Source organism: Anolis carolinensis, chromosome 5 (assembly GCF_035594765.1).
Source record: "Anolis carolinensis isolate JA03-04 chromosome 5, rAnoCar3.1.pri, whole genome shotgun sequence".
Lineage (NCBI taxonomy): Eukaryota > Metazoa > Chordata > Lepidosauria > Squamata > Dactyloidae > Anolis > Anolis carolinensis.
Genome location: NC_085845.1, coordinates 184,856,994 through 184,869,739, shown reverse-complemented (window position 1 = coordinate 184,869,739; position 12,746 = coordinate 184,856,994). Strand labels below are relative to the sequence as shown.

At 36.3% G+C, this 12,746-nt stretch overlaps 1 protein-coding gene across 2 annotated transcripts in view; it reads left to right on the top strand.

Moving 5' to 3' along the window:
• The window catches only part of resf1 (retroelement silencing factor 1), a 31,104-nt gene extending 19,817 nt beyond the window's left edge, over positions 1-11,287 (top strand). For both annotated transcript variants that reach the window (XM_008110401.3, XM_008110402.3), the window contains exons 3-5: positions 1,551-6,877; positions 7,816-7,893; positions 10,229-11,287. In XM_008110401.3, coding sequence (XP_008108608.2) covers positions 1,579-6,877; positions 7,816-7,893; positions 10,229-10,377 — 5,526 coding nt within the window. In that variant the 5' untranslated portion in view covers positions 1,551-1,578 and the 3' untranslated portion in view covers positions 10,378-11,287. The remainder of the gene's footprint in view (positions 1-1,550; positions 6,878-7,815; positions 7,894-10,228) is intronic.
• The last annotated feature ends 1,459 nt before the right edge of the window (positions 11,288-12,746 follow it).

Sequence of the window (12,746 nt, the reverse complement as noted above, 5' to 3'; positions counted from 1 at the left end):
ACGCGACTATTCCTGACCTCCTTTTGACTGTTACATTTTTGACGAGATAAATAAACAAAAAGGACTCTACCACTACACAATAAGTTGGAAGTACCTCACATATTTAATATTGGCAGCAGAGGGCCAGCCAAACAAAAGACCCCTCCCCCACCCCGGCCTGAAGGTTTCTGCAGGTATCTCTAAGGAGTGGGTGTGTGTCCCACTCCCATTGTCTGTTGTACGAAATATGTTAATTTGCATTGTTACTCAATTTTAAACTTCTTAGGACAGCAGAATGCTCTGAAGTAGCTCCTTTTAAGCAAGTAAATCAAATAACAGCTTTTACTGTATATACTCGAGTATAAGCCAACCCGAATATAAGCAGAGGCACCTAATTTTATCACAAAAAACTGGGATAGCTTATTGACTCAAGTATAAGCCGAGGGTGGGAAATGCAGCAGTTAAGGGTAAAATTTCATTAATCAAGGCATTGAATATTTACCGTATTTCAAAGAAAAGCAATAAACTAGTTCTATAAGTGGAAAAGTAGGGGCAACAAAAACAATATGGTATCAACAATAACCTAATAATAATAATAATAATAATAATAATAATAATAATAATAATAATAACAACAACAACTTCATTTGGATCCCACCCTATCTCCCCATGGGGACTCAGGCCGGCTTCCAACATAGTAACAGGCAAAATTCAATGCTTATATAAACAATGCAGAGCTATATACAGATCTATAATTATAGATACTAATTTCGCATATGCATTTCCCCTGAAACGTTTGCAAATCCCTCTGTGTGTGTGTGCATTTCCCCTACAATATTTGCAAGCCATATATATATATAGACATGCCTACATATATTTGTGTGTTCATTTCCCCCCCCCTGTAATATTTCCAAGCCCTATATATAGGTAGGTAAGAATATATTCATATCTATCCAGACATCTCTTTATATAGATATTTGCAGAGACTTGCAAATATATGAGGGTAAATTCATATATAAAAATAATGTATATGTATGGCTACAGATACACAGGTACATGGATCTATATGTATAAAGGATTTGCAAAGAGCTGCAAACATATGAGGGGAAATTCATATATAAAATTAATGTATATAGATAGATACACATATAAAGGTACATAGAGATTGCAAAATCTTGCAAGGGGTTAATGCCTATATATCTGTAAGAGAGTTTAACAAATATTTCAGGGCAAAATGCTTTCATAAGATTAATGAATATATATTTTTCTTCTTCCTGACTTGCGAGGGTGTCACTCTTTTCAAAACATTCCCTTGATTAAGAGTGAAGGAGGCTTTGCAAAAGTAAACACACTGATAAGGGAGGAGAAGAGAGAAATAGATCACATATTGCAAGCAATAGCCTGCAGGCTCTGTTTGCCGGCCTTGAACTGATTATAAGCCGGGGGATGCTTTTTCAGCTCATAAATAAGGGCTGAAAAACTCGGCTTATCTTTGAGTATATACGGTATCTATTGATGTGTAAGGGCCTACCTTTCTGCCTACAGTAATACTATTTGTCTTTTTCTTTTAGATTTCTGAAAATATAAGAACTTAACAGCATGATGGACCGGAACATGAGTTCATCTGACTCTAGCTTACAGACCAAGAACTTTGAACTCCAGGGACCACATTTGGAACAGCAATTTTCTGCAACACGTGGCTTTTCTCAAGACCATGCACCTACTCAGAATCTTTGTGTTTATCCTGGAAATAACCAAACCTTAAATAGTCCATCTAATACTATGACTGCAAAAACGCTGCCTTTGCACAGTACTGGAGCTACCAGTGCCTTACAGCCATTCCATCCTAAACGACCAATAGTTGCTAAACCATCTTTGTCATTTGGCCAGATGACAACTGGCATCATTCAGAATTCATTTGTGTTGGGAACTGTATTACATGGTAATACTGGAAATTCTGTACAAAATATACCTCAAAAAAGAATGAATCCCTATAAAGTAATGGGAAATCAATCCCAACAAATTTTTTCTAATTCTGTAAGAACTCCAGGATATCAGCAAGTTTGCAAAAATAATTCATCACCAAAAAGCCCGGCAGCAGTTCATTATTACGTGAATGGAACTTTCTCTAAAATGGGTGCTGCAGTACCTCTTAATTCTTCACCCAGCCATTATTTACATCCTCAACAGAACTTTTCTTGTGTTGTTCTCCCTGTTGGCCAAAATAATCCTAATCAAATAAATGGCCAGAATTCAAACATGACAGGAACTGTACAGTCACAGCAGTATGCTTCTGAACATATAAATCATGTACCATACAATGCATCTACTTATAATCACAACAGAAATGCAACTCAGGTTTCACTATGTACTGTGCCTAATCAAGTTACCAATAAAAACCTGCGAGCACCACCAGCCTATCCTGTCCAGCCTATACAAACCAACTACGGACAGCTTTCGTTACCACAACCAGCTGCAAATATGTCTGCTGAAAACCTGCAAAATTATCACAGTCCCATACCAAATCTAAATGGTACTTCATATTCTGCTTATTACAACCAGAAGGGCCAAATCTCTAGAGAAACAAATATAGTAGGGAGCACTGCCTATAATGTAAATGAACAAGGATCTGAAAATCAGCTTTCTAATGAATCATCAAAATTATCAGTTGATTTCTGGGAGAACCCATTAAACAACATGCAAGCAACAGGAATACGTTGTGCTGATGGAGTCTTAACACAACAGACAAGTCAAACTTTGGAACTACCAAAGAATCTAAACAATCTAGAAAACATTTCTGAAACCCGCTCTAAAAATAAAACTAAAATAACAAAAGAAAGTCTAGAAGTGGATTATAAAAAAATTCTGAAAATACAACATGCCTTATCAAAGCTTGGAGAAATTTATAATAGAAAATGCAAAATGTTTCTGTCTGCAGAACAGAATGAGCAGGCTGCTGCTCACAACCAAAATCTTAACCAATCTTCTCCTGGTAATATTACTCAGAATCAGCCTTCACATGTTGCCAATCCAGTGCTACAATTTTCTTCACTTGATGCCACTCAGAATCAGTCATTTTCTCCTGCTTCCTCTGATTCTAGTCAGATTAAAGATATTCACTTATTACCAGTTTTACGGAGTTTACTTGAAGGTACTGCTGATGAAAATATGATACTTAGTGCTTGCTTAGCAAAAGACTCTACAGATCAAAATAAACAATTGGCCATTGATGGAAGCTCATCTGGCAGTAGTGATAAATCTGAATACAATATTAAAAATCCTGTTAATCCAAAATCCCATCTATCTGAAATGAAACCTACCCAAGATCCTTTACCACACATGAAAAAAAATAATTCATTTCATCATTTTAAGATCAATAAAGATGCAATAGACACTCTTCATCATTACTTTAATCGCAAGCTTCAGAGTTTAGTTCAAAGTCCAACTACTTCGTGTGGATCTTTATCAATGAACAAAGGAATAAAAGAGAACACTGAGGGATCCCATCAGATGCCATCCATATGTCCTACATTGATGCAAAAATCTGTGAAAAATATTAACATTGGGAGTGAACATATTTCTGATGCATCTAGTTCAGCTTCTGTTCTTTCTGACAGATTTGCCGTTGTGCAAGGAGCAGGAACTGTCCAGAATGAGAACCACACAACTTCTGCAGCTTATTTAAAAAATAGAGGTGTTTGTTCTATGGAGGAGCTCCAAACAAGTCTTGCTTTATGGAAGAAGAGTCTTCCAGAATCTCTCAATGGAAAGTTATGTGAAAGTACACAATCTATTGGTTTGTCTTCCACAGAAGGTGGAAAAGATTATAAAATCATACAAAGTTTGCAAAGTTGTACCAATAAATTTATTCAGAATGACCAAGCTCAAGTTACATTTCAGTCAGATGGGACAGCTCAGACTTTTGTTCCTATAGCTCGAAAGACTCATGATATAGAAAATTCCAACCTGCTAAAGGGTGCTGAACCTCAAGTAGCTATTGTTACTCCTTTAATGTTGTCAAAAGACTATGTTCAAATTGCTGTACAAAATAATAGCCCAGTATCTCAAAATCTTAAAGAGATAAAAGACACAAATTGTTCATCATCTGAATCAATTAAACACCGTAAAGATTTAGATACAAGTCACAAAGCAAATATATCTACACAAGACAATGGAATAATCAAAGCTGAAACTCAGAATAACTGCTGCTTTGAGCTAAGTCAAGTAAGAAATAGTCACTCGCCTCCAGAATTAAAAAGCCTACAATCCGAACTTGATTCAGGAGATTATTTGCCACCTGACAACCAAGTTTCTCAAAAATGTGTACTATCTCAAGCTATTTCAGATTTGGTAGAAGCAAGAGATATTGATGAAATTGTAGAGAATGACACAGTGTTACAGATATCAAGTGTGTGCAGCCTGGTGAAAGGTGATGCATGTTACAATTCCCAGATCGCTAGTATTTTTAATACCAGTCCTTTGACATCTAGCATGGAAAATGCCACTTCTTTGAAAGATTGCTTGCCTTATCTTCAGTGTAACAATCAGCAGTCTGTTATTCTGGAAACTGGACCTGAATCTGAAAAAAGCATAAGTGTTACAGAGAGAAATGCCTTGTTGCCATCACCATCCACTTTAAACAATGCTGTTGAAGAAATATTAAAACAAGTACCAGCTTTAGAGATGGATCAAAGTTACAAGACTGCAAATGAAATGAATGAAAGAAATTCTGAGGAAGACAAGAAAAAAGAAAAGAAGTTTGAACAAAATGTATCTGGTATTGATGTTCACATTTCAGATTTTGCCAGTGATACCCAGGAATTATGTCAAAATAAATATGACCAGCTCAGTTCTAGTGTTGCAGATGACATAGGTGGCATTGGCAAAGAGGGTACGGCTGAAGAAAACACAGAATCTGGAAGCAACACGGAAGCCCCTGTAACTTTCCTAAGTGATCAGCTGACTGAACTTGCAGAAGAATTTCCTTATGGACTTTGCTATTCGAAGACACTGAATGAAACTGGAAGTAATGATTCTGTGCCTAAACTGAATGATTCTGGAAATGTTCAGAGCTCAGAAAAATTTCCTGATTCCTCTGACGCAATAGATCAAATTCAAATAATACTGAACTCTCAACAGTCGAAAGAAGTACTTCCTGAAGACAAGCAGCAGTTCTCTAACAAATCAGTAAACTCTGAAAGTAATGATCTCAAAACAGATTCAGAACATAAGCTGACAAGAGAGAATGTTAGCCTGAAAACTGATAATGCTATAGATGTTGAAACTGGAGTGACCTCATCAGAAACAACTTTAACAAGCAAAAAGCAGACATATTGTTGCTTACAAGGTTGGTTAGCTTCATCATATGCAATGGAGCCTTGTGCATGCATGCAAGCTAAAGAATCTGCTTCCAAGCAAAAAGTGGATCTGCTTTCAGAGTCTGAAACTGCAGGGAAAGATAAGCCAGAAGCCAGTGAGAATTTTAATGTCGACTTTAGACTAAACAATCAATTGCCAACTTCTACATTGGATACTGTTACCAAGAAAGTTTCTTCAGAAATGCAAAGTGACAGAACCTTGAATAAGATTTCTGGACACACAAAGGCAAAGGAAAACAAGCCATACACCAGAGATCAAACAGCTCCTCCACTTCTATCCTCAGAAAAGCTAACTTTACTCAAAACTGAGCAAACTAATGCGCACCTAGAGAAAGAGTTGTCGCACGATGCACCTTCTCAACCCTTAAAGACAGAAATGGAAGCAGTTGAAATTGATGTGAGGCGAGATCATGTAGACGCAGGAAGGAATTCATTTACAGCTGAAGCACAGCATCTTTCAAACATGGCAGATGTAATTGCCAGAAATCTCTGCAGATCTGATTCCTCTAGCAAACAAAGAAATGAAAAACTAGATGTAAAATTAAAGACAGATGCTGATCGACACAGACCTATAATAAGTAAACACAGAACAAACGGCGAAAGATATAAAATTAAGTGGGACTCTAGTGAAACGCACATGATTAAGGGACCCATTAAGAGTCTGAAAAGAAAAAAGGCAATTGAAAGAAAGCGTAAAGCTTTGGCAGTCCACCATAATGATGACATAAATGATTCAAATGCAAATGGTGTTGGCTCTGATCTTAGGAAGCACGAGAATCCCCAGTGTATGTCTACCTCACATTCACAAGAACATTTAAATGTAAAGAAATGTATAATAGATTTGGAGAAAAAATTTGGATACAAGAAAGTAAACTATAAAGAACCAACGTCTTCTGAGTCTACTGTTCACCGTTCTGACAGTACTGAAAACCATTCTGAGTGCACTAAACCAAAAATGAAAAAGATAAATTTGGAAAAATATGCATATTCAAAAGACAGACAGAATGCTTGGAAATGTAGAAGTTCTCATTTAGAGAACAACAAAACTCTGACACCACAAAAACAAAGGATGCGACCCCTCAAAGCATCTAGGATGTTTTCTCCAGGCAAAGAAGCAATGTTAGATGCTAATAAAAGAGACAAGAGGGTTGAGAGATCTCTTTCCGATAAAATGTCTTGTTTTAGTAGAAGAACTGGTAAACTGTCCCTATCTCTTCATAGGGAACCAAAGAAAACCTACTTGAACCGAGTTGCATTTAAACGGACTACGCACAAAACTATTTGTCTAACAAACTTAGAACCATGGCATTCCAAATCGGATTGGCAAGTGAAATCAAGTAGTCTTTCAGGATCGTCTAAAGATAACAGCAAAAGCAGCTCATCTCCCCAAAAGCCTGAAGAAGAGAAACTATCAATTCAATTCAAAACCTGTCCAGATATACTGTTTAGAAATCCAGTCACCGAAGAACAAGCATTAGATGAAGAAAACCCTCCTGAGAAAGGCAGAACCCCAGTCACAGGTATGTGATCATATTCCTACCACAGTAGGATAGCTAAAAGATCAAGTTATCCTGTTATATAATGTCTAGGTCAGACATGATCTGAGAATAATATTAAGAGACTCAGACCTAGGTTTGTCAGTAGTATTGTTGGGTTTCAAATAAAGTGAATAACCATAATCAACATAATTTCCCTTGAATCCTCATTTTTTAACTGAGTCAATCCTTTCGTTATCCTGCTTGTTAGTCTCTCAATTTTCACGGTGATAAAGAGGACATTAGCTCTTTCAACTTAAGTGGATAGCTTCTCATATGCCTGTCATGTAAATATAGGAATAGATCAAATTCGAATGTAGTAAATTTAGGAAGCTTTCTTTTCCCAACTCATAGTATCGGGGTTTCCCTTTCCTGAATGGGCCACTTGTGAAGCTGTGATTCAAATGTTGGCCGGTCAAAATATTACTCCTTGGATTTCCTGGAACTCAAGGCAATTGTATCAAAGTACCTACTTTGGATGCTAAATGTTAGTTTATTAAAACAAGGAAAATAAAGTTAGGCAAACATAGTGAAAGTCTGGTTGTAATATACCAAAACCCAAGGTACTTTTTCAAAGATATCCAGCTTTGAGTTCTGCCTTGTGTTTTTAAAAAAAAAATGCTTGAATGTTTCAACAGTAATGTAGGATCTAATTGTGAAGCATATAGTGAGAAAATAATGGCCAATTCCCTAACACCAGAACCAACTTGCAGTTTCTCAAGTTGCTCCTGACACAAAAAAGTGGCTTTTCCATATTATTTTTTATACACTTACAGCTTGGGGTAATCAATTGTAGAGAAGGATGTAAAATAATGGGTTTCTGTAGGCTTGCATATCCAACATATTAGTTTGAACTGCAAAAATAATTGACTGCTACATTGGTAACATTTTAAACAACAGATATTTTAAATTATTACTTGCAGCTATCAAAAGTAAAAGAGAAGACTGGATAATGGGTGCTCCCACAAAAAGGAAAAAAACAGAGGAAAATAAATCTCAAGGTAACTTTGTTTCTTGACTGATTTCTTGCCAGGACTATTAATAATTGTGAGGAATCTCATCACACTTCTTTCTCTTTATTATGAATGGCACTGATACAATATTTTATTTCCAGATTGAGTTTGGTCTCTTGATGAGGTATTGGAGAAATTAAATATAGCAGACTAAGTTTATACTGCCCTCCTCTTTCCATCTCCCTTTATAACCTTTATCATCATAATTTGATTTACCGTATATACTTGAGTATAAGCCGACCCTAATATAAGCCGAGGCACCTAATTTTACCACAAAAAACTAGGGAAACTTATTGACTCGAGTATAAGCTGAGGGTGGAAAAAGCAGCAGCTACTGGTAAATTTCAAAATGAAAATAGATCCCAATGAAATTATTTTGAGGCATCAGTAGGTTAAAGGTTTTTGAATATTTACCGTATTTCAAAGAAAAACAGTAAACTACCTCTGTAAGTGGAAAAGTAGAGTCAACAAAAACAATATGGTATTAACAATAGTTTAATAATAATAATAATAATAATAATAACTTCATTTGTACCCTGTCCTATCTTCCCATGGGGACTCAGGCCAGCTTCCAACATAGTAACAGGCAAACATTCAATGCAGAGCTAGATATAGATCTATAATTATATATACTAATTTCACATATGCATTTTCCCCTGAAATGTTTGCAAATCCTCTCTATATATGTGCATTTTCCTCCTACAATATTTGCAAGCCCTACATATTTGTGTTTATATCTATCTAGAAATCTTTATGTGTGTGCGTATGTGTGTGCATTTTCTCTGCAATATTTACAAGCCCCTATATATCTATATTAATATATATATATAGACATCTCTCCGTATATAATTATATCTGTACAGGACTTGCAAAGACTTGCAAACATGTGAGGCAAAAATTCATGTATAAAATAATGTATACATATAGATACAGATATACAGGTACATGGAAATCTCTAGATATCTATATGTATATAGGATTTGCAAAGACTTGCAAACATATGAGGGGGAAATTCATATATAAAATGTAGATAGATATAAATATAAAGGTTCATAGGGATTGCAAAGGCTTGCAGGGGAAAATGCTTTTATAAGATTAATGGGTACACACACACACACACACACACACACACACACACACACACACACACACACATATATATATATATATATATATATATATATATATTCTTTCTGACTTGCAAGACTTCTTTCCCTTTTCAAAACATTCCCTTGGTTAAGAACGAAGGGAGGCTTTGGAAAAGTAAACACTGATAAGGGAGGGTAAGATGAGAGATAAATATATCATATTGCAAGCAACAACCTCCAGGCTCAGCTACCCGGCTTGACCTTAACCCGATTATAAGTCGGGGGAGGCTTTTCAGCTCACAAAAAGGGCTGGAAAACTCTATCTTTGAGTATATACTGTATTTATTTCCGTATTAAAAGCATTGCATAAATTAGTATAAAACTGATAAAAATAGAAGGAGCACAAGCTGCTAAATATCTTTTGACCAAAAACGGGCAACCGCGATTGCATTGTCTGTAGCCTCAAATAATTCTTCCTCTGTACATGAGGCAGGACACTGCAGACAAGCATATAGATGCGGAGTTGTCTGATCTGCTTCACAGTCACACAAGGTGGAAGATTCTTTTGAGTAATGCCATTTTGCCAGGTTGTCTTTTGATCTGCCCACTCTGCTTCTGAATCTGTTCAGGGACTTCCAAGTTGCCCGTTCTTGATTTGCCCCTGGTGGCAGACCCTCGTGGGGGGCTATCCAACTGGGATTTCCTGGTTTAGCTGCCCAGAGGGTTGGCCTTGCTGTTGCTGGGGGAACATCAAGTGGAGTGGTGGTTCTCATGAAGTTTTTCCTTGATTTGAATCTACTGGGAGGAGGCTGGTAGCTATGCAGTGGATAGCTTTCACCGTGTTCAACCTTATTTCTCTCACAGTTATCAGCAACTATCAACAGGTGTAGATTTGAGACGTCTTGTGATTATTCTGCATGTTTCGTTCAATGCTTTATTCACCTGCTTCCATGGGCAGACTTGTGCCAAATAGGGCAGGCATACTCAGCAGTTGAGTAAAACAAGACCAGGGCTGATGTTCTTATTAATTTTGGGTCTGTATCCAAATCATAATTTGATTAAACTCTCAGAAATGTACTATAATTGTTATCATTTCACAAAGCAGCGACAACATTTATTTCAGGAATCTTACAGTTTTGTGGAGAGGGACCCTTATGCTCTTACCCTATGCTGAATTATCTAAATCTTTGCTTTAAAAATATTTAACTGGAAAAAAATCGCAATTATTTTTACAGTTGATGAAGAAATCCCACTTGAAACTGCAATAAAATTACTGGAAAGAAATGAAACATTTGGTATGCCTCTGAAAGAAACAACATATGAGACCTATCGGAAAATGCACCTGGAAAAAAGCAGAAGCTTGAATAGCAGTCCTGTGGATTAGATGTCTGTAAATTTCAGCAATACTTTGAGCATGTTTCCTGGAAGATACATGCTCTCATCTTATTTCTCCAAAGCCATCAGAACTTTTACATATGTAATAAAATGCAACTGATAAATTGGAAACTGTTGAAATAAAGTTATTGAATATTTCTACATGTTAGAGGTTTTGTTAATATGTTTCCATCACTATTTAAATTGTTTTTTAAATTCTTAACACATCAAATATGTCACAATATTGAAATGATAAACATTTTTGGTGTTTTTTCATTGTAATTTATCAAGATGAAAGCACTGCCATCCCAAAGATAACCCAGGAATGTTGGCCTGGAATCTTGCCCTGGATATTTTGAGGGGCATATAATAATTTCATGTTGCCTTCTTTGGGGTGGTAGTTGAATAAAGTGGGCAAGCCTCTGCAGTATTTATTGCAGGCATTGGGAATTATGAATGCTGCTACCCAGTTTATCTGGTTCACTGACTTTATCAGAAAGCTGCCTTTTATATTGTGTTTAACTTCTGTTATTTGATATATGAATTTATGTATGCTGTTTCTAATGAAAGAATGCAAAGGTTATTGTTAAATACTCGTATTCTGGTTAAAATGTTAATGGATATGGAAACCCAACATTTTGACCAAAACTTCCTCGAGGGTTCAGATTTCATTTGAATTCTCATTCAGTTATATATATTGTACACATCTTTCCATAAGCTATATTAGCTAACTACAGACTTGTATACCCTAAAAACTGTTAGGCCGTTGAGTATTCTTTTATAAGTACCTTTTGTATTTTTTGGTATTTTGGAAATTATTTTGTAATATTGTGGCATTAATAAATGTTCTGTTTTTTTAAAAACTGTCCAGTTATGCGCGCACACACAATAATAACAATAAAAGTACATTTATTTTTTCAGCTGTGTATATGTATTTGTAAAAATTACCTGCTTAAAATGGCGAAGATTCTAAATGGTGCTTTGATCCAAAGATTGTGTGATACTATTGCTATTTCAGTTTAGAATTAGGGACCACAGTATGAAGTCAGAATGACATAAAATTGAGTTTGTAATTGATGTGTGGGGTCATAAAGATAAGAGGTTTCAGTGCATCTCAAACAAAAATGAATAGGCAGATAATCTAAACAAGTCACTTGCAAGTCTTACATCCCATATTTTTCAGTTAGGCTCATCATGTGTTCCTAAATACTGTAAGCCTTTTTTTTCTTTTTTTTTCTCGAAAAATTGAGTAACTTGGTGTATTGTATAATTAACAATACATTTGTGAAACTGGGCTGAAGTAGAGTAATGGATGTGTCTTGGCATAGGAATGTTAGAGCTTGCCATGATTCATTCCTGGGAAGTTTTTCCATTTTCTAGGCAGTTAATAAAACAAACTCTGTCTTGGGGTTCAAGCCATTCCTTAGTTCTGTCTCATAGGTTTGTGAGGTGGGGTAGGAGTTTTCATTCAGCATAGAGGTCATCTCAGTCCTACTTTGTTCTGAGTTGCATTTTCCAAAGAGCCAACATCTGTTCTGGTGTCAATGCATCAAACTATATGGCCGTGGCATGAGGAAACAGCCAACAGAAATTTGCCATTTTCAGAAGTGGTTGTGAAAAACCTTTGATTTGCCTCCATAAAATACATGCAGTCATATTTAATCTTTTAGAAGAACTGATAAGTGCAGGTGTAGCCCTCCAGACTGAATGGTGGTCTTACATGATGTTTATTCTCATTAGTTATCCCAACTGTGGTTCTTACTGTAGGAACCTTGGTCAGTATAGAATCGTAGAATCATAAAATAATAGAGTTGGAAGAGGCCAAATGGGCCATTTAGTCCAACCTCCTGCTACACAGGAAAAGCACAATATAGTTTAATGGGTTGTCAACATAATCTGCTGTCATTGTTAAATGTAACAGCAACAGTGCAACATAATAGACTCCCTGGATAGGAAACAGAAGATGGGGGTTCTGTCTGAAATTGTGTTTTTACTCAACATATATTTGAACTGCTGTTACTGAAGCTAAAATATGTGTATCCATGGACATTTCTGACATACACATAATATAAAATTATTCCTATGTGAGAAGGGGTGTTAAACCTATGAATTGTGCAAGATACCATGTGTCTACAGATGCGATGAATTAGTTTCCAAGCCAAAGCAATCAGCCAGATTCATTGTTTCAAAGATGGGTGATCTGCCAAAACCCAAACCTGTTTGTCTAGCTGTTTGTCCACATATATAAAACCTCTTCTGTTGACAGCCAAGCTTTTCTACCTTATCAGATAGCCAGTGGCAGCACTCTGCTTCAGAGAGGGGCGTGGGAAATCCAGCGCCCCACACCCCACATCGCTTGAATCCAAGGGGGGGGATCAC